This window comes from Podarcis erhardii (assembly GCF_964252035.2).
Source record: "Podarcis erhardii genome assembly, chromosome: 16".
Classification (NCBI taxonomy): Eukaryota; Metazoa; Chordata; class Lepidosauria; order Squamata; family Lacertidae; genus Podarcis; species Podarcis erhardii.
Window position 1 is genome coordinate 34,582,628 of NC_138514.1, and position 22,202 is coordinate 34,604,829.

General features: G+C 42.6%; 1 protein-coding gene across 10 annotated transcripts in view; it reads left to right on the forward strand.

Annotated features, from left to right (window-relative positions):
• TBX4 (T-box transcription factor 4) overlaps nucleotides 1–22,202 on the forward strand; it is a 101,410-nt gene that overhangs the window by 65,521 nt on the left and 13,687 nt on the right. For 8 of the 10 annotated variants that reach the window (XM_081844176.1, XM_081844180.1, XM_081844183.1 and 5 more), the window contains 3 exons: nucleotides 5,080–5,199; nucleotides 7,875–8,022; nucleotides 20,753–20,905. In XM_081844176.1, coding sequence (XP_081700302.1) covers nucleotides 5,080–5,199; nucleotides 7,875–8,022; nucleotides 20,753–20,905 — 421 coding nt within the window. Of the gene's footprint in view, nucleotides 1–11; nucleotides 567–2,686; nucleotides 2,770–5,079; nucleotides 5,200–7,874; nucleotides 8,023–20,752; nucleotides 20,906–22,202 lie in introns of those variants that run through there. The other 2 variants (XM_081844185.1, XM_081844177.1) reach the window with 2 other exon arrangements.

Here is a 22,202-nt window from a genome sequence, read left to right on the forward strand (position 1 = left end):
CTAGTAGACACCAATGGCCCTCTCCTCCATTAATTTTGTCAAATCTTCTTTTAAAGCCATCTATGTTGGTGGCTATCAGACAGCCCTTCAGATATTGGAAGGTGGCCACCATATTTTCTGAGGAACATTGCCCTTATTACCCATTTCTAGTATAATGTTTTCATGTGCAAAAACACCCCCCTCCAAACAAAGGCCATGTAAGACCAGTCAGCCCTTCTCCTGCCCTAGAATTTATCCAGAATACTTTGCAGCTCACAGGGGTTCCCCACTGAGCAAATCTACATAGAAAGTAAGTGAATAATTTGACTTGGTAATCTATTTGTTTCCTCTGCTTACAAAACTCCCATTTCTCTGTACAGTATACAGATGGAAGAGAACATAGTTAGTGGGGTGGTGGGTTTTTCTGTCTCCCTTCTTTAGAATGTCAAGGCCAGCTGGAGAACTTTGGATGTGACAGTTCCTCTCCATGCTGACATTTCATGGGGTTGGTGTGTAACAGCTGTCGTCTTCCCCAACTAATAAAGGAAGATGTGCATCTCAACATAGTCTAGCTCCATGAAGCCCAGGTGTGTAGTTTCTGATATAGAGAGATATCTATTTTTTGGGGGGGGGGGCTGCCAATGCTATAGTCTGACTAAAAACTCACCTGCAAACTTTTGGAGGTGTTCTGTTCCCCCTCTGCTCATAAGCTAGGGTGAAAGATTTAAGTTGTGGTGTCAACGTGGGAGGGGGCAACTACCACAAAACTTCCCAATTATTGCTGAGTGAACTCAGTCTGCTTTTCCCTTCCTTTGGCCAAAGTGTGGTTTGTATGGAATGGGGGAGAAATTCGTTTGATCCTTCTTTTAATGTGAAACTGCGGCTTAGTCATGCTGGCCACATGACCCGGAAGCTGTCTGTGGACAAATGCTGGCTCCCTTGGCCAGAAAAGCGAGATGAGCGCTGCAACCCCAGAGTCGTCCGCGACTGGACTTAACTGTCAGGGGTCCCTTTATCATATCCACACTTCCTGAACCAAAACAAATGCTGATAACAGGCCAGCATCCCCCCAGTTACCTGATAGAAATAGTACTAGAACATAAAACTATCATAATGACCCAGGAAGCTGCTATATAGCAAGTCAGAAAATTGGTCCATTTAGGTCAGTCTTGTCTACCACTGACTGGCAGCAGCTCTTCAGGATTTCAGGAAGGGAGTCTCTCTCCCAGCCCTGCCTGGAGATGCCATGGAATTGAGTCTCCATGCAAGGCTGGTGCTCTATCACAGAGCTATGGCCCTTCACTGATTTTCCTCAGCAGACCGAATTAGGAGGTGCTGAGCAGGCCCTGTGGTACATCCAGCTGGTATAATTCCTTTTAATTCCTTGCTGCTACCCGCTCACTACTTTGTCTGACACCTGCTTCCTTCACTCTCAAACAAATGCTGCCATGGGGCATCAGCAGTCCCAGCATGCGCTGTGTCAGTGTAGCAATGGGTGGACATGCACAGGTGATGTCTGTTGGGCTGTAGGATCCTGAGCTGGCTGCCACTCTGTCTCCAGGGCTTTTCTCAATATCCCAGTCTCTGTGGCACATTGGGAGAAAGCAGCCAGGCCAAAACAAGGCAGGCCCAGCCAGCCCAGCAACCACCAAGCCTCTTCATCCCTGTTCAGGAAATATGGGAATGGGGCTGGGGGCTTGCTAGCCTTCCCTCCATCATAATTTGCCTAAAGGTAGAGCCAGACCCTCCAAGTGTCCCTATTTCCCAGGGACATCCCTGATTTAGAGAAGCTGTCCCAGTTTCTGATTTGATCCTGGAATCTCCCACTTTTCCTTAGGATGTCCCTATTTTCGTTGGATAAATGTTGGAGGGTATGGAGTTATCCAACCTCTGAGCCGTCTGAAAGCAATCCTGTATAGGGAAGTGGTTTTTAAAAATGTTTTATATGTTTTTATATATATTGGAAGTTGCCCAGAGTGGTTGGGGCAACCCAGTAAGATGTGTGGGGTGTAAATGGTAAAATTATAGAATGGGACGTCCCTATTTTCATCGGGGAAATGTTGGAGGCTATGTAGAGCTGCCCCTGCCTTTTCTATTCACTGTCTCTGTGCCATTCAAGAAGCCAGATAACCACATGACTTGCTAGCTGAGAAAACTGGAGAATGACTTCTATTATTATAGTCCGCTGTTTCAAAGGACAGACCGACCTGTTTGGCCTGGGTGTGCAAGTTTTGGATGCTGCCAACCACAGTTGGGTTGGATAGTTGCCCAATTATCTCATTCTGCCTGTGCTTTCCTTTGTATGTTTCAATCAAAAAAGAGAAACATCTCACAAATTCAGTTTCTATCCAATTTTGATGACTACATTGCTACAACCTACTGGAGAGGTGGGATAGGCCGGGCTTTTGATCCATAGTGTCTCTTCCCACACAAATATATAAAACATACACACATACTGTATTGCCCAAGCTTTTGATTGAAAGCCCCAGCAGTTGCCAAAAGGTTGAGAAATACATTTTCATTAAGAAAATTTAACTGACAAGTCGCTGGCATGGTGCTTGCAGACACCAAAAATGCAACAGCTAATAATCATGATGAAATGTCAATGCACGGCCAGAATTTTTCCTTTTTTTAAAAAAAAAACTTCATACCCAGGGCTTTTTCCTGGAAAAGGGTGCAGAAAATTGGCAAGATCCAGTGGCTCGTTGACCCAGCTTGATTTGCGAAGCCAAATGCTACCAAAGGCAGTTACAGAGTAGGTTGCAACTTAAGCAACACCTAAGATCAGATGTGAGTCCTAATTTGTTATCCTTTCAAAGAATTTCGGCTGTATATATTATGGTAGAGGCTTCACTGCACTCTATTTATTTTAGAGGGCTATTCTAAAGAACATTATAAACTCTGACTTGTCTACTCTATATGAATTCCATATGCTAAAGCTTAATTTTAAATGCCATTAAAAAGCACTTAACATTTACAGTATATCAGATCTCTGCTCCTTTAGCAGCTTGGATGTGCTACAGTTTGGAAAATGTTCGGTAGGCAAAAGACAAAAAAGAGCCCTTTAGAAGTCAGGCTCATAAATATCCTAGTAGAATCTTCCAGTGCTGTGTTTAAAATTATACTGAACAAACTTCTAAATACCCAACTTTTTTTCCTTTTTAACCTCTGTTCATTTTTGGGTATAAGCTTTTTTTAAGGCCCAATTTAAAACAAAACAAAAATAAAATAAACCTTGGCTTTAAAATTAGATTCTTTCTATAGCAATTCTCTCATCTCCCTCTAAAAAGTGTGAATTAGTCTGTATATTTGCAAACTGAAATATCCTACTGTATTTATACAGGTGCTTACCTGTGTCCCAAGGTTAAGAGAAGGGCACAGCTTATGAACAGAAATCAAAGATGGCTGGGGTTTTTTTTTTTTTTTTGGTAAACCGCCCCCTTTTGAGCTCCAGCTAATTACATGGTAAACACCTGGAATTTATGCAAGGGTGTTAGAAAGAGCTGATTCAAAGGTCTTCTAAAAGGAACCCATTTTGTGGATTTTTGCCCAAGCGGTTACAAAATGGCTGCTCTGACGACAAGGATCGTTCACCCCACAGACAGAGACTGTTCGTCTGTCACCAGGACTTGTCTTTCTTTCTTGTTCATTTACTAATACAAATCTCTATTTATGAGGAGGATAAGACTATCAAGCCCAATGGTGTTGTGACAGGTACCCCACTGCCATCTTTTTTGAGGAGGAATTTGAGAAGAAGCTGAGGGAAATTTTTATTTTTCTTAGGTGGAGAACTGAGGGAAAAGGGATATGTTGAGGGAGAATTTTACACTGTTTCTGTCAACCAGTTTCTGGTTTAGGGAGCACTTGGCGGGGGGGGGGGGGAAAGAAAGGTGTATCTGATAACACCACATTTCCCCAAGTCTCTGAATCTAGCATAGAAATGTTTTCAAAATGCTCCTAGAGTGCTTCATGGGAAATTATTGAAGAGAAATATATGACTGCAAATTACTATGTAATAACAGTACTATGTAATAACAGTATTACAGTCCCGCTGTAATAACAGCGGGACACAGGTGGCGGCGGGACGCAGGTGGCGCTGTGGGTTAAAGCCTCAGCGCCTAGGACTTGCCGATTGAAAGGTCGGCGGTTCGAATCCCTGCGGCGGGGTGCGCTCCCACTGCTCGGTCCCAGCGCCTGCCCACCTAGCAGTTCGAAAGCACCTCCGGGTGCAAGTAGATAAATAGGGACCGCTTACCAGCGGGAAGGTAAACGGCGTTTCCGTGTGCAGCTCTGGCTCGCCAGATGCAGCTTTGTCACGCTGGCCACGTGACCCGGAAGTGTCTCCGGACAGCGCTGGCTCCCGGCCTCTAGAGTGAGATGGGCGCACAACCCCAGAGTCTGGCAAGACTGGCCCGTACGGGCAGGGGTACCTTTACCTTTACCTTTAACAGTACTCAGCTTTTATATATAACCAGGGCCGGTTCTGCCACTAGGCAGAGTGGAACAGCTGCTCAAGCTAATGATTCGAGGGTTTCATAAGATGGCATAAGATGGCAGCAAATTGTTGGTTGCTCACTTTATTATTGTATTTTTACTCCCAGAGAAAATTCTCTGTCTCAGGTGCCAAAATAGCTTGGCTGGCTGTAGGTACTCTGTGCACATTAACCAGGTGTCATCTTGCTGTCCTGTACCAAACAGCAACATAAACCAGTCAGTTGATTGTGAATAAATTTTCTTGGACTGGTTGCAGGAAAATTTCTTGTTGGGTGCAAAATAAAACACTGAAGGGGTGCAGGGAGCAGGCTAGTTTCTCACATAGGCAAAATGAAAATAATACTGCCTTGTATCTCAGGTTCTACAAATGCTAGAAACGTACTCTTTTTTTGGGGGGGGTGTTAAAATTGGGAATCTAGGGATTATGATTCATCCACACACACACACACACACACACACACACACACACACAGTGAAAATGTGTATGCATTCCTCAGTACTGCCTGGAGTAGGCTTATAGGGTATTCTTGTTTGCTTCTCAATTTGGCCCCTGCCTTCTGACCTAATGTCTATTTTTGTTTGTTTGCTTTGTGTCCTTTCTGTAAGGAGGATGTTTCCAAGTTACAAAGTGAAAGTCACTGGGATGAACCCCAAGACCAAGTACATCTTGTTGATTGATATTGTTCCTGCAGACGATCACCGGTACAAATTCTGCGACAACAAATGGTACGTCTTGAAATGACACAATTAAAATCACCCCAGCAGATCTAGAGTTGCGGCCTCATCCGGATGGTAGTTCAGTTTTGGTAGTGTAGCCTGCAACAGGAAGAGCAGGAAATGTCTTTGGCAAAGCAGTCTTTGGCAAAGCAATCTTTACTTACCTTTTCATCCCTAAGCACCTCGACACTCTCATTTTTGGGAACTTGTAACCTGCACAGCCTCTACTTGGGGCAGGTTTGAGGCAGACTTCCCCTATATATGGAGCAAGTATTGGAAACATCAAAACACTGCTCCTTATACTTTGAATTAGAGCACTGTGGCTGTATTCTGGACACCATTAATGCATTATGTGTTGTTCTGTGCTAAACTTTACACACCCACTGAAAACTTTCTATGCAAGGAATTAAGACTCTCTTCCCACAATTGCTAATAGATGTCTGATTTTAACTTTTTATATGGTTTTTATTGTATGGTTTTATAAATGTTTGCTGTAAACTGCTTTGATTTTTTAAAAATGAAATAGCTGTATTTATATATATTTCTAAATAAGTGGTTTTTAAGTGGAGCAAGCAAAAGTGTGTTGGTTTAAATGCTCAGGGATGCCCTGCCTGTGTAAACAAGGACTGCTTTCGGTTCAATAACACTGATTAGGAAGCTGCTTCAGATATCCCAGATACTGTGAGCAACTCGTAAACAATGGTAGCTGCTTAATCCTGAGGCTTGCAGACTTGGTCGCTGCAAAGTGGCCTTGTGCAAAAATGTTTATAATCATCCAGTAGATGCTATTCACCGATTATTCATCGGTGTACTTAGGATTTTGCACTTTCAAAGGTTAAAAAAAGTTACGTCTACAACATACAATTTAAAGCACATTTCTTTCTCCAAATGAATCCTGGGAACTGTAGGTTTGCTAAGGGTGCTGGGAATTGCAGCTCTGTGGGGATTCTTTGGAGAAAAGCCCTGTGCTTTAAATGTATTAGTGTGGATGTGACCCAAGCTCCCTGCCCTTGAAGTCCTTACAATATCAGTGTTGACAGTGAGGAAAAACAACAGATGGAAGAGCAAAATGACAAATGGGAGAAAGTGGGAGTGACAGTTTTTGTTTCAGCTGGGGTTACAATTTGGGATAAGGATTAAGGAGTTAAGTCAAGGATGTCATCATAAAGTTTTGAGAGAGGATATGAAGGAAGGTGAGGGGTGTGTACATGAGTTGTATACCTCCAGGCTACATCTCTTAATTGTGGGAGCTTTGAGTGTTTAACTCTTAACCCACATTCTGCTTCCACAGTCTCCTTAGTATTGGGAAGGTGCCCACTGAACACTTCTTATGACCCAAGGGGTGTGTGTGTGTGTGTGTGTGTGTGTGTGTGTGTGTAGCCATTGCTTCTTACTGTGAACTGTGGGTGGCAGCTGCTAGGACAGTGAATAGTCTTTCCCAATTCTACCTAGAGACACCGTGGATTGAACCCAGGCCCTTCTGTATGCAAAGCAGGTGCTTCCTCTAAAAATAAAGATCTCATTTGTCAAGGTTCTGAATTAAGGGCTGATTTAAAATAGCAACATAGGAAACTGTCTTATACTGCAGTCAGTATAAGACCTCACTGGTCAGTCTACCTCATTATTGCCTACACTGGCTGGCAGTAGCTCTCCAGGAATTTTGGGTAGGAGGTACTTCCTCAACCGTACCTCAAAATGCCAGGGATGTGCTCTACCACTGAGCTACAGCTGGTGGCAGACAGTGAATGCTCATCTTGTTGGTTTAGTGAGAAAACTAGGGCAGTGAAAGGGAGGGAAAGTCTTCTGTAGCAACCTGGGTTTTCAACCAAGCTGGAACTCTTGCTCCCCAAATGAATTGTGGGAGTACAGTCTATTTCACTGGACCAGATCAACAGTACTAAAGAAGCCTAAGAGATGGCAGATGGAAAGGCGAACGTGCTCAGGGCTTCATCTGAGGTCCAGCTCTGGAATATAATTTCCAGTGCCAAAGCAGAGCTCCGGAAGTCGTGAAGTAAAAATGGAAAAACACAGTGATGGTCTCCATCAAATCTCACAATTCCACCTCCCACCTCGTACGCAAAGCTTGTCAAGCTTTCAAAAAGCACTGGGGGGTATTCAACAAAGTTTCACTCAGGGTAGACTCATTTAAATTAATGAACATATCTAAATTGGGTCCATTAATTTCAATATGTCTGAGAAAAACTTTGTTGAATACCACCGTGAATGTGTGTGTGTCTGCAAACCATCCTTGGACTTATCTGAAGGATGGTAAATTTAAAGTAAAGAAATCCAGTTCAGAATATCAGTTGGGTGAACTATGGAAGTAAAGAGCAGAGACCTTTTCAAACTACCCCCAAGGCTGTTTAAAAATCTTTAGGTTAAATTTGTTGATGTTGCTCTCTCTAAAAATAAAGCATACAATAAAAATACAAGACTTGCATTTCATGGCTGGTGTTTGGTAGTTGAAAAACAAAGTGGTTTTTTTGTCTTTTATCTGCTGTATTTACTTCACAATCCATCAGATTTCTGCTCTGTCCTTCTTCACTCATTTAGAAACATTTTATGGCTATGATTTTGTAGCTGTCCTTGAATGGCTGGAGACGTTGGGCAAAACATATCGTACTGAATTAAATATACAAATGAACACCCTAAAACTAACCTTTCTGCGTTTGCTCCCCTCGCAGGATGGTGGCAGGTAAGGCTGAGCCTGCGATGCCTGGGCGATTGTATGTCCACCCAGATTCACCTGCCACAGGAGCCCACTGGATGCGCCAGCTGGTGTCATTTCAGAAGCTAAAGCTCACCAACAACCACCTGGATCCCTTTGGACATGTAAGAGAAATGACTATATATTATTACCGATGATGTTTAGGCTGTCAAAAGATTCCATCTGGGAAGTTGCGTAAAACTTGTTGTAGCAAAAACAGCAAAGGGTGTTTTGGAACCTTGAATATTAACAAATTCATTTTTGCATAAATTTTGTATGGAGTGGAGTCCTGTTCTTATGCCATAATAAACTGGTTAGTTTTCAAGGTGCCACAAGAGCCTTTGATGTTTTAGGATTACAACTCCTATCAACCCCAGCCAGCTGCAGGTCCCACTCATGCCAATGGTTCTTGTGCAGAATCTCTAACTCCAGGTTGAGCTTCCAGCATAACTCTACACACTCTTGTCACTGGCACCCAGAATCTGCGTAGCCTTATAGTTTTGATATTTGTGCCAGACATTTTTTTGTGAGTGTTGATTTCCGGCAGCAGAGGATTCAAGCGTGGCCACATGTGAGCATCAGATACTCTTTCTTACGTATCTCAACATTTTTCATTGGTTGCTGACACTGTGTTGTCTGTTTATCCATTCATATTTGCATATTTCTCTTGGGCTTTGACTCATTCTGCAGTTTCCTGTTTTCAGCCAACTGAAACCTTTGATGTATAACACTTTGTAGTGTGCTCAGAACTGATGGTGTAAGTCAATCAACCCCCCCCCCCGGGTGTTCAGAATATTTATACACAATATACAGGGTATTTTTTATTTGGAAAATCTTCATTGCAGAGACTGGAAAAGGATGTGACCGGTGGTTTTTATAAGTGCAGAACCTTCTCCAAGGCACAGCAGTGGGCCAATACATTGCTTACTTATTGGTATATCATTGCAAAGGGTACATCTAACTAGTGTTAAAGTGCAGATGGGAGCATAAGAGTATAAAGGGGTCTATGCAATTCTTAGCAGCAGGATATTAACTCAATTACTTTCCCTATATTTACATTTTTAAGAGTTATTTTATTTCTTCCTCTTTACCTACCATTACCTGGGCTGCTAATATACCACTATTTATGTTGGTTCAATGTGAATGTTCATTTTGGCCACAACCAAACAGGACATTTTTTGTTGGCATTGGAACCTGGATGGCTTGAGCTTCCTGGTATTTTGTTGTTGCATGGGATATAAAGTTTTCGACACAGGCATTCCCATTTTCCACTTTCTGCATTCAAGCACAACTGATTCAGAGTTGCATTTTGCAAACTGCTCTGACTTTTGCCTTACTGACAAAAAGGTATGTGATGGAGTGATCTTGCCTGTAGCTTTCCCCTTGAATATTCACAAGTCAAACATGGTTTTTAAAGCTCTGAGTGGCTCAGAGTCCAAGTTGCTGCAGAGCTGCCTCCTCCAATGCCAAATTGGCTATGGAATGCCCTCCCTCTGGAGTGATGTCTGTCCTCCTTGTTTGTTTCTGTCTATCCAACTCTATACTGTTTGATACTGTGTTGTCTGATACCTAACAGCAGTGAGTAATTATGTGTCTTTATGGATATACAGTGGTACCTCGGGTTACATACGCTTCAGGTTACATACGCTTCAGGTTACAGATTCCGCTAACCCAAAAATATTACCTCTGGTTAAGAACTTTGCTTTAGGATGAGAACAGAAATCGTGGTCCAGCGGTGCGGCAGCAGCGGGAGGCTCCATTAGCTAAAGTGGTGCTTCAGGTTAAGAACAGTTTCAGGTTAAGAACAGACCTCCAGAACGAATTAAGTTCTTAACCCGAGGTACCACTGTATTTTATTGTTTTATCTTTGCTGTGCATCACCCTGAGCACCTTCTGGAGGAAGGGCAATTCATAAATGTAATAAATAATAAAATCAAATTTGCATGCATGAACAGCTTCCAACATAGGCTGCCATTCCTCCTTAGACGTAACTGTGTTTAAAGCTGTGCTCTGTACACAATACATACATGAATAAGCCATATTATACTGGTCTGGCAAACCTTTGTTAAAATGCATTATAGCCAGGGACAGGTTTTGGAAGATACTTGGGTGAGACACTCTCCATGGTGATGCTTGCTTAATTTGTCCCATGCCTAGAACAGAAATCAATTCAGCAAATATGGTTGGTATTCATTGCTGCTGTTGCTTTCAGCCTGCAAATGATACACGATTACACCTGCCCAGCCCCATTTACATTGTGTTTCTTTTTCATTGAAATGAATGGGCTGGAATAATATAATAACAACATAACTTTTGTCATTAATCACATAAATGATGAAAGTTATGTAATTTCAAAATTGAAACGAATAAAGTAGTTTTTGGCAGAAAACAAACTGCAGCAGGTATCGGAAGAAGTGTGCATGCACACGAAAGCTTATACCCAGAACAAACTTAGTTGGTCTCTAAGATGCTACTGGACAATGTGTTCTGCTGCAGTTGAAATAAATAAAAAAATCAATTATTACCACTGGCAATATTCCATCCATTTGCCATTTGGGCAGACTGAAGTGCTTCTTTTCTGATGGTGGAGCTTCTCTCTGTTGCTGGGTGGAGGGACACTTCTGTCTCCTCCCTCCATCTGCCCCAGCAGGGCAGATTGGGAGTTTGGAATGCTCCGTTAATGAATAATCTGTGGATGACTTCATTATGTCTCCTTTTGCTGAGAAGAGTGTGGTCTTTTCCATCTGATGTGAACCTTATAGGCTTCATTCATCCTGACCTGGGTCTTTTTCTTGGAATAACCGAGATTCTCAAGAAGCTAAAACAATTTTTGCATGTGCTTTAAAAAAGGAAAAGAAAGCACTACAGTAGGAGAAGCCAACACTCTTCAGTGGCAGATAGTTGAAGAGGCATTTATCAGCCTCTAAATGTTAGACATCCTCTTAAGCCACATCTACTTAAAAGCGAAATCCCTCCTCTTGGGGTAAGACATTAATTTATGTATTTCAAAATCTTTACATGCGCGGAGATAATCAGCCTGACAAAAAAACCTGATTTATGTGTGTGTCCTGAGGGTGGCTAGGGATATAACAAGCTTAACTATTTTGACAGATATTTGGGCTTTGGATGATTCCCTTCTTTTCTTTCTTTGGAAGGGGAAAAAGGGGAAGCCTTTTTGAAACATACACAAGTCAAAAATGCTGACACAACCAAAATGTATTCATTAATAATGCCAGATTTATTTAAGCTGCTGTGGATCCAACTACTGCTGGAAAATGATACTCCATCCTTCACAATGCCATTGGAAGGGAAATTCAATTAATACTATTGCACATACATTGCCCGTCAAGAAAGATTCATCTATGAATATAATGTCTTCAAAACGTGCAAAATAAGTTTGTACATGCAGTAGGCTGGGGAGGGCATTAATGATGTCATCTATCAGAAGTGTGATATGTTTTTATAGGGGTACTCATTCATGAAAGGAATTCCAGTGTCAGGAAGCTGTAGATGTATAGGATATGGTTAGAACAAAGAGGTTGGGAGATGCCTTGGCCAATCAAAAGACAGGACTTGCCAACCAGCACAGTCCTGGAGAGACCAGCTGCAGTTCGTAAAGCACTTCTGGAGCAATGAATTTCTAGATCACTCAAGCAAGTGGGCCAGATAATAACCTACAGGGGAATGGGCACAAAGTTGTTGAGGGTTGGCAGAAGGTAAATTCTCATCAGCTGGTAAATTGTCGCATCATTTGCAGTAGATTGGCAAGGGTTTCTAGATGGTGGGCTTTGGAGTTCTAGTAAAAATCTGAAGTAGACCCCAACACCTGCCCAATGCCCTGTTAGCAGTTCTGACCCCCCCCGCCCCCCGCATGTATTGTTGACTTGGAAATTGCAGGTCTTGGCAGATCACGTATTGATTTTTCCACTTGTTGTAACAACTCTAGATGCTTTATGATTTTTATTTGTATCTTTATTGCTGCTTTTATTTTTTATGTTGTATTTTATTGTACTATGTTACAATTTGAAATCTATGAAATTCAAATTGTCACACAATAAAAAACTATATATAAAAATAGTTGTTATATATTCTATTACAATCAGATTTCCAGTAATTCAGATTTCCACAGAATTCAAATTCCATTGCAATAAAACACAAGAAACAAAAGAAGCAACAAAAATACAAAAAAAGTTTCAAGCTGAATGTTTAGTATGATGGGTGTGCTATCTCCTGTCTTCAGCTACAAATTCACACACACACTGCAGATCATGTGAATGTAGCTCGTGGACTGCTGTTGGTTTGCAGACCACAATTTAGGAACTCCTTCCCCCTATGTCCAACTGCAGGACATCTTAATGCACTGTCTCTGGCTGTGTCCATTCCACAGAGAAAGGAGGAACCCTCAATATCAACTGCTGTCATGCTTTGGAGTGACTCATTGCCTCCTTGCAGAATCAAGGTCTCTGGGGAATGAGGCAATGCTAGAGTCCAAGCCAAGGTGCTTAATTAGAGGGAATGCAAAGTATCCCTATTGGAGAAACCAAGCCAATGTCAATTCCAGGAATGAAATTGGAGCAGTTTAGGCAAAAAGGAGGAGGCAGCAGCAATAGTGGAGCTGAAGGAACATAGAGAGCTGCCTTAGTCCAACCAATTTGTTCATCTAGTTCAGTACTGTCTACATTGATTGGTAATCAGTTCTCCAGGGTTTCAGATGGGGGCATTCCCAGGCTTATCTGAAGATACCAGGGATTGAATCAAGGGCCTTCAGCATGCAAATTACAGTATGCATGCTATCCTTGAGCTACAGCTCTTACCAAAATGTGGCAGAGCCAGGAAGCAAGGCAAGAAGAAGAGTGGGCTTGGAGTCATGTCACACAGAAAGTGTGTCACTGCATGGTCAAACCCAGGGGTCTGCAACCCGCGGCTCCGGAGCCACATGTGGCTCTTTTACACCTTTGCCGCGGCTCCGGGGCGGATACTAGCGAGGGGAGGAGGCACATTGTGTGCCCCGACACTCCCCACTGTTTTAAATGTCGCAATGGTTTTGTGGCTCCCAGTTTTTTTTTCTTGGGTCCAAGTGGCTCTTTTTGTCTTAAAGGTTGCAGACCCCTGGTCAAACCTATCCACAGGAAGAGGAAATCTTTAAAAGCAGCAGCATGCAAGGGAAGGAACTGATCCTGGGTAGAGGAAAGCATGCAGGAGGCTGGTGATGTATGCCAGATTATTCTTTTCTCTAGTTAAGTCCCACAGCTAGCTACTGGGAAATACACTGTTTTTAGGAAAATGACAAAGAACTTTGTGGCAACTCAGATTTATTATGGCATAAGCATTTGTGGACCAGACCCTTCATCACAGTGACAATTCGCAAAATAGTTACAGTGACTGATTAACAAGCCAGCAAGAACATTTTGCTCTCTGGAAAGGAAGATTCTTGATCCAAGGTATGATGGTGCTTCTCCCCGCCCCTTGGGCATTTGGTCAAAATTGGAACAGTTGGCTTCTGGGGCCCATATTTATCTGTCTACAAAGAGGCAGTTCTTCTCCCAGTTGATGTACTTGATAAATATAAAACAAAATGTACAGCTCGTATTTCCTTCCACTGCCCAAAATGAGGAAATGGAGTAATTCAGTTGACTCATTAGACCAAATGCTTGAAAAGAAAGTAAAAGACAGAGAGCATGTTCAAGAGGGATTATACTTCAGTTATATGATTCCTTGGGAGAAGCTATTAAAATTGTGGGGCTGGCACACCACTGTCTGTTGTTTTGTATTAAATGGGTGATTGTCATGACAACTTTTGCAGTGTGTGACACCTGATCTCCTTTGGAGAACCAAGGAACTCTCTTAAAACAGCTCCCGATTTATTTATTTATTTGCTCACGGGTCAACATATTATGCATTGATTTCAGGGAAAGTTTGCATTACACAAAGCAAAGTGGCCTGATCAAACGTTATGAATACTTAACGTTAACTTAAGAAGCCACATCTCTTTCAAATTCAAAAACATTTATCATTCTTAAGAAATCCAAAGCAATGCTTTTTAAAAAAAAAAAAAAAAACCCCACACAATTACTGTATGGGCTTCTATCCTGCCTTTCCAATGCCTTATCAAGTCTGTATGGTGCTATAAATGTAAGCAAGACTCTGTGTTCCCAAAGGTACATATCTAGTGCTAGGGAGCTGAGCTGGTATATAACTCTGAAAAATATATATAGATCGATATTGGCTAAATATATGTTTGGAGAGGGGATATGTTGCGGGGAGGGAGGGGGCGAAGGTGTTTTATAAGTTAACGGTTAACTTTAAACTGCTTTAGTTCGTAGAAGGAACTCAAGTCACAAAAATTGTGCCCTTAAGAAAGAGAAAATGGACAAACGTTTAGGGGGTGAAAGAGCCAAGGGCTAATTCTCATGTATTGGAATAACTCCTAATTTGATGTTTTCTGATCATGTAAAACTGCTATTGAGGGAATGCCCATTTTAGGGTTCAGGTGCTTAACAAAAACAAATCTCTACCTCCCTGCAGATGGAAAGCTATATATCAGGGTTTTAACCAAACTTTCATGACATGCTAACTTTCCAGGTGCAAATGTTAATCTGGGGGAACGCTGGAACAATTTGCTCTCTAAAATACTATAGTCTGTGAAGGACTGCACCGGGACCCTAGGGTGATGGGTGGGAAAGAAAGAAAAAATAAAAATGCTATTTGGCGCTACATCCCAAGTAATGCAAGGCCCTTTGATGGGCTTTACTTAGCACTAGCATCACCAGTGGAATTTGAATTGAGTTCATTGATAGTACATATGATTCAAGCTTTGTTTTCTTACAAAAGAAGAGTTCCAAGAGTCACTTTTGTCCACTAAGGGCCTTATTGTGTGGCGAGTTCCCGTTCCCCCACCGGAAATAATGACACATAACACAATTATTAAGGTTAATGGGCTAAATAAGGCCACAACTTTATTGGTTACAGGTGATGAGCGGTATTGGCTTAGGCATTGGTCCTAACCAACTATATCCGACTTCAGCCAGTCTGCTTGAATTCCGGGAAGGGTTAACCATCAGTAGGGGGAGTCCTGCTGATGCACATCAACTAGGAACTCCCCTGGGGTCACCAATTGTGGGTGTGCATTAGGCCTTCACCTCCCCAGGCTTTGGACAGGGCCACACCTCCCGGAATCCTTTATCGGACTACCCTTCAATATGTGGGACAGGTGATGGCACTGCCTCCCCTCTTCCATCTACAGAACAATACCAATGCCTAACCGCCAATACCAAGAAAGTTGTGACGATTTGCTACGAGGTAGGCGAAAACCAAGTGGCTGGTGCCAATTTGCCTAGTGGAAAAATTCCTACCAGGCCCTTCAATGGCGACCAACCAAGGTCCATAGCAAGGTCAAGGAATGAAAACCTTATAGGGCGGGAGGGTGGGAAAAGCAGGAACAGCTGGCATGCGGCAAAGAGGGAGATCCCTGGCTGCCTCCTGCCTTAAATAGGGCAGGCCACGCCCCCTGAGCCAGCCGATTGAATGGCCAGGGGATGACATGGCCGGGAATCCCCCCAATTGCGCGGGGTGGGGGCCGTGAAGCCACAACACCCACCTCCTCTGTAGGGCGGAAGTGGCTTAGTCCAGGGGCCAGCAACTTAGTCCAGGGGCCAGCAACCTGGCACCCACCGGCCTACACAGCCCCCTCCCTTGTCTCTCCCCATGACTGAAATTACACTTGAAATAAGTGACTAGGGTGGTAGTGTGTGCTTGGTTGTGGTTTGTGTGTAGCAGCACCCACAGTTGCTTTTCCAGTTTGCAAATGTGCTCGAAATACGTTGTGTTGTTGATATTCTTACTACTACAGTACTACTATTACTACGACTAATTTTATTATTTACAGGTAGCCCACCTGGCTGGATTTCCCCAGCCACTCTGGGCAGCTTACAGCATATTTTAGAAGCATTTGTTGGGAAGTAGCTTATAAATCCTTAAATAAAGCTCATCCACATTTCCGTTTGCCCCATGATTTCTAGGCAAGAGTCTAGAGGTTTTTCTTTCGTACTGCCACTTCCCCCGGGAACACCCACAGTTCACTGCTGAATCACAATGAACATCAGCCCACAGAAAACCCAATTGACGTTCATTCCAATTCAGTAGTAAACAGCAGGCTTCCCCAGAGAAAGTGTCGAGACAAAGGAAAATCTTATTGGACTAAAAATCACGGGACAAATGGAAATATGGATGAGCCCAGAATCACTGTGGAATCTGTATGAAAAATCTGAACATTCATTGTGCACAGGCTTCTGAGTGCCTGTCATGACGCAAACTTATACCCAACCTGACAGTTTCTAATAACCAAATGGTGTGCACTTTACTTGCTGAAACAAAGCTTCTGTTCATATGGGTATTATTTACACCAAACAACGAGCTCCTCTCACGACGTGTGGAAGCATTCCCTTTTTCAGAGCTAAACCTTTAATTTTCAAATCTGAGCATAGCTAATTGGGGGTTTGAATTCTAAATGCAAGGCTGGAACTCTCTGGCCCGAGGACCCCACCAGCTTAAAAGGGAAGGTAATGCAAAATTGTACAACCAGGCTGGGAAATGGGTCATGGGGGTAGGGATGGGCAAATCTGTCAGTTTTGGTTCCTGTTTCTAATTTTTCCAGTAACTTCATTTTCCTAGATGGCCAGATCAGTTTGTATTTTTCTAAAAAGTCCTAATGAAAACTCATCAAAATTTTGCTGTGTAATTCTCCTAGTAAACACATTTTTGTCTGATATTTTCACCAATATATGCATTTATACACACTTTGCCACAGCATGTGCATTTTTGTACACATTACTTGGCTGGAGAACTGCACTGCAAAATTTTGAAAAATGATGTTTGAAAGAAGGCTGTGTTTCAGTTTCTTGCTTTAGAAAGTCTGGGTTTAGCTGGTTTGTCTTTTAAATGTGAACAGAACTAGACTTCTCTCTCATCCCTAAATGCGAGCGTTTGCATATTTGCAGGTTCATATTGCATCTACCTATCACTATCACTAAGTGCCTGCAGAAATCTTGGCTGCATTACACCTGAGCTAAATAGGAGATGTTTTGTGTGCTCAACACTAGGATGTTTGTTGTGGTATCAAAGTCACCGTTTGAAGATAGATTTTCAGATGTCCTCCCGTGACATCATTGCTACTATATTGGCTAGTCCCCCACTGCCAAAGCAACTTTGTGGTTGCTGTTTTAACTGCAGTTCAAAATTCAAACTCACAACTAAATGCATTCCCCACCTGAGTATGAAAATGCTGCAGGTGACTAATGGTCAGTGGGAGGGGAGGCTGCTTGAGCTCCCGGTGTGCTCATAATACTTGGACTGAAATCTAATCAGCGTATCTTTGGCAGGTTCATGCCCTAAATTTTGATGGGCAGGGGGCAGTATTAGGAGAGGTGCTTGTAGCACACAGTATTTATTAGAATGAATGTGAAAAGTGGCCCGTGCAGAACTATTCAAAAAGTTTATTTCAATGCCATGTTTATTTGTTTCTCTGTTCATGTTTTTTCCTGTGGCATATCCTACCACATTTAGTTTTAAGAGGCTACATAGGAAGCTCCTTATACTGAGTCAGACCATTTGTCCATCTAGCTCAGTACTGTCTGCTCTGACTGGCAGTGGTTCTCCAGTATTCCAGATAGGTAGATTCTGCCCCCACCTGCAGATGCCAAGGATTGAACCTGGGGCCTTCTGAATGAAAAGCGTGTGCTCTACCACTGAGCCACGACTCTTCCCCAAGTTTGATTCACTTTATTTATTAAATGTATAAGTTTTCATGGTCGGCAGGCTGCATGCGAAGCCGCTGCCTTTTATTTATGTCATTCTGTGCAGTCAACTCCCCTCGTGCACCAGGCACTCCATCCCTCGTCAGCCATGAAATTCCTCCAAGTGCTGTAGGGAGGGCAGAGATGCAGGACTCCAGAGGCACGCTGGGGCAGCTTAACGACTAATGGAGTGTGCGCCCTTTGCAAAGCTCCCGCCAACTGGCTCCAACCCAAAACTTTAGGTAGGTTTTACGGGTCACAGTTGTACCTTTTGGAGTCTCTGTAAAATATCCCTTTGAGCTGGAACACCATCTCAGCAATGCTGATTCTAGGCAGGCAGCCTGGGCTGCTGTTTCATATGCCCCCCCCTCCCTGTTTGCTTCTAAAAAACACATTCTTTGTGTTTAAGAAAGTAGTGCAGTCCAGCTGATGAGATTCAATTGGAGATATTGAAAGTGGATTAAAGCACTAAACCCAAATGGGAGCTGGGCGCCTCAACTCTCTTGGTATGCTTTGGAGCTCCTGGAACTACTTCTGCTCCTGGAACATCTACATGTTACGAATAACAGTGGAGCGAGTGAGGAGGGGTGCAAAATTATGGCCTGTTTTAATAGAGCTTTTGGTGAAGGGAAGGTGCTTTACTTTGATCTGTGTTTTTTGTCTTTCTTTTTAAGCGACAAGAGATTGATGGAATCTCCATATCCTAGAGGTTACCAGACCATGGACAACATAATTTTGGCTATCCCTGACTTAGGAGTTAGGAGATAAGAATAAACTGCAACATTTTGCTGCAGCAGGTCCCACTATTTGCTGTTAGTAAATAACGCCATTACAACTTGAAAATCTCATTAAATATATTTTAAATTCTCGTGAACAATAGAAGTATAATTAACTAACTTCCCAAATTAACTACAGTGATTACTGTTTTTGGAATTGATTTAAAAATCTCCTCAGTGTAGCTTCTGGAGCTGTCCTCCAGTGGTTTGATATCACAGGGCAAGCCAAGTGAAATATATTTTAATAACAGCCTTAATAAAGCAGCCTTCCCCTCTTTCTTGGTCAAAGCTCTATAGCCAGACAGCAGCCAAACAGTTAAAAGAGAACCCCATACAAAGCTGATAAAATGCCACGCTGCTTTCTCATTCCTCCTCAGGGAGGAGAGGGGAAGGCTGATCTGGAAAATGTCATCAATAAAAACTACATTTAAATGGTATATCATGCAGCTGGCTACTGTGGGCAGAATTATATGCAGTCAGACCAAAAGGGCCTTAAAAGAACTGATCCTGCCATAATGGTGTAGCTTGACCCAAATAGAAAAGAATAGGCTTCTGTTTTCCAGCCTCAGCCCCACTTTCCATCAGCATCAAGATTGTGAACATGGCTAAACGGAAGTGGAGGGGCCTCGATCAGGTTGCTGGGTGCTCTTTCTGCCTAGATACCATTGATGTGCAATGATTCTCCCCCTTTCCTCTCCCCATAACACTCTGGGGGGTGTGGACCTCTGCAAGTGGGAGGCAGGGAGAGAAGGGGGCAGTCCCCCTCTTCCCATATGAACCATAATCTCCAGATCCCCAGCTTTCCATTAGAAAAGAGAGTAAATTTCTAGCATTTGCAGAACCTGAGATATGAGGCATAATTTACAGGCACTATTATTTTCAATTTTGGGAGTGAGAAACTGCCCTATTTTACTTTGTCCTCCCCCCAGGCAGAAATTCCTGTGGATGTCCATGGCTATGGGGTCCTTATGAATATATGCAACTGTACCTTGTACGTACATCTATCTATCTGCCTATCTTTAAATATACTAGATGGTGATGGGCAAATGAGTCTATTTCTTGTCTACTTCACTTTTGTATTTATTTCTTACAATATTTATATGCAGTTTGAGGCAACCTGCAGCCCTGCAAGCTCAGCTTGCCACCCTGTGTCTCAGGACCTAAGTAGGAGACTCAGCAACCCTTTTCCATCCAACTCTTTCCCATCTAACATGAGTAAAAAGCTACACTGGGCAATACTAACTCTCTCCTCTAACGAAAACAGACCCATGCAGAGGATGCCTTTGGCCTTCCATCATTCAGTGAAAGTGGGAATAGAGCAGCTGGTATTGCTGTACCGTCAAGTGATGGGGGAACCTCTTGCAATGAGTGGATGAACTGCCTTAATACTGCAAAAGGGTGGGACGCCCCCCAGCCTCTCTGCTTGCTGTTGGCTAAGAAATTAGGGGAAAAGGTGAGGAATGTTTCTGTGAAGGGAAAGAAAAATGAGCAAGAGAATGAACAGGCATAAGATGAGGCAGTGCTTTTTTTCTAAAAGAATGTTTAGGGGTACTCTCATTTTGACTTAAGAAAATCACCATTTTATAGTTCAAATCGAGGGAAATAAGTACAAAAGCACAAAGTTGCACAAAATGTTTAGGGGTATGCGTACCCCTGCGTACCCCCAGAAAAAAGCCACTGGGGTGAGGAGTGGCAAAGGTAAAATGAATACACTGATTTGTGATTGGAACTGTTTGCATTGCTTGACTGTTTCAACAATTGCCATAATTCCTTGGTCCATTCCTGGGCCTAATTTAAAGTGTTAGTTTTGATTTTTGAAAAAACTCTTAATGACTTGGGAGCTCGGTGCTTTAAGAAATGACCTATCTCCACATGCCCTTGTCCATACGCGAAGACTTTCAGCCGGTGCTCTTCTCTGGCTTCTGTAGTCTGAAGGGGTTTATGCTGCTTTTAGAGTTTGTTCCTCTTATTTTTATGTTTCTCTAAATTGGTTTATTGGGTTTTATCAATCAGAATTTGTTTGAATGGCATGGTTTAAAAATATGCTATTGATGAAATAAATAAATTGGAAGCAACCAGATACGTTTGTTTGGCTTCAGGTCTCAAGAGTTACATCATTATTTTTTTACTCACACACAGGAATGCAGACTCCTTCCTACTTGAAATCAAAGCCAAAATTCACCATAATGTTTTAAATGCCTTTCCCTGCTCCTATAATGCACTCCAGTTGAATACACTTTGTTGTACAGTATTCCTAATGAGTTCCCTTCTTGTTTTCCTTTCCTCAGATCATTCTTAATTCTATGCACAAATACCAGCCAAGGCTGCACATTGTGAAAGCAGATGAGAACAACGCATTTGGCTCCAAGAACACAGCTTTCTGCACTCACGTGTTTCCAGAAACATCCTTTATATCCGTGACATCCTATCAGAACCACAAGGTTTGTGCCACCGTGGCCCAAAATAACGTTTTGTTTTGTGAATTTGGTGATATGTTTGGGGTGGTGGCAGCAGCAGGTGCAACTTAAACCTTTGTAAAAGAAACTCCACCAAAGTAGCATTTTTCCATTGCTTGTCCTGATGAGAACTTTACTGCTCAGACAGAGAAGTTTTAGTACTATGAGACAAGTTACCTTCTCTCGTCACTTTCTTCATACTGTGACTGGATCATTTCTACCTAATGGTTGGTAGTTCACATTTATACTTTAATCATATCGATTCCTTCTTACTATTCTTCCGGTGTGCCTATAATAACCTCATTGCTCAAGGGTTCCAGTCTTCTCCTCATATTGTTTGTCTTCAGGTTTTGTAGGTTCAAGAAAGCTTTGGGACATTATTAGGTGGTTAATATCCAACTCAGTTTTACTCAGTGTAGACCTACTGAAATGAAGGAACCTAATTTGGTCACATTCATTAATTTCAGTGGGTCTACTTTGAATAAAACTTAGTTGAATACCACCCAATGTTTCATTTGGGTCACACAGGTCCACCCCCCACCCCCCAGATTTGAAATGAAGAGAGCTTCGTTAAGTTCTTTATTTATGTTGTAAAAAAAAAAAGGAGCAGCATTGCTAAAGTTCTTGGGTTCGTGGGATTGTGGTGCATTGGAGCAGCTCCAAACCTCTGCGTTAAATGGAATATGTGCACCATTGTAGTCATGACGGATGATACCCCGCCTTGCAGGCAGGTTCTCATTAAAGGCTGATTTCCTGTAAGAGTGTGTAGGTCAGGGATGGGCATTTTGCGGCCTTCCAGATGGTGCTAGACACCATCTCCAGACTTTGGCCATGCTAGGGGTTGAGAGTCCAATAACTTCTGGAGTGTGGCAGGTTCCCAACCCCTGGGGCCCATGCTCAGAAATCAAGCTATTGCCTTTGGAAAAAATTGCATGGCCAAACTGTAATCCAATAATATTGGGCCAGCTGGCAGTGAGCCAAGGGCAGACAAAAGTAAGGACTGCTTCCCACAAAGAGTAATTAACTTACGGAGTAATTGGCTATGAAGTTATATGGCTTTAAAAAAAAAAAAAAGATTAGACAAATGAACAGAGGCGGTGAAACATACAGAGCAGATGCCACGATTTGCTAAATAGAACATATGTGTTCACAGGAACTGTGCCTATGGGAAATAGAGGCTGGGCAGGGCACATCACACGGGAAGGATTTAGGCATTATGCCAGGCATTATGCCAGGCCAAGGTGGGCCTCCATCCAGAAGACAGTCTTTTTGGTTCTTAAAG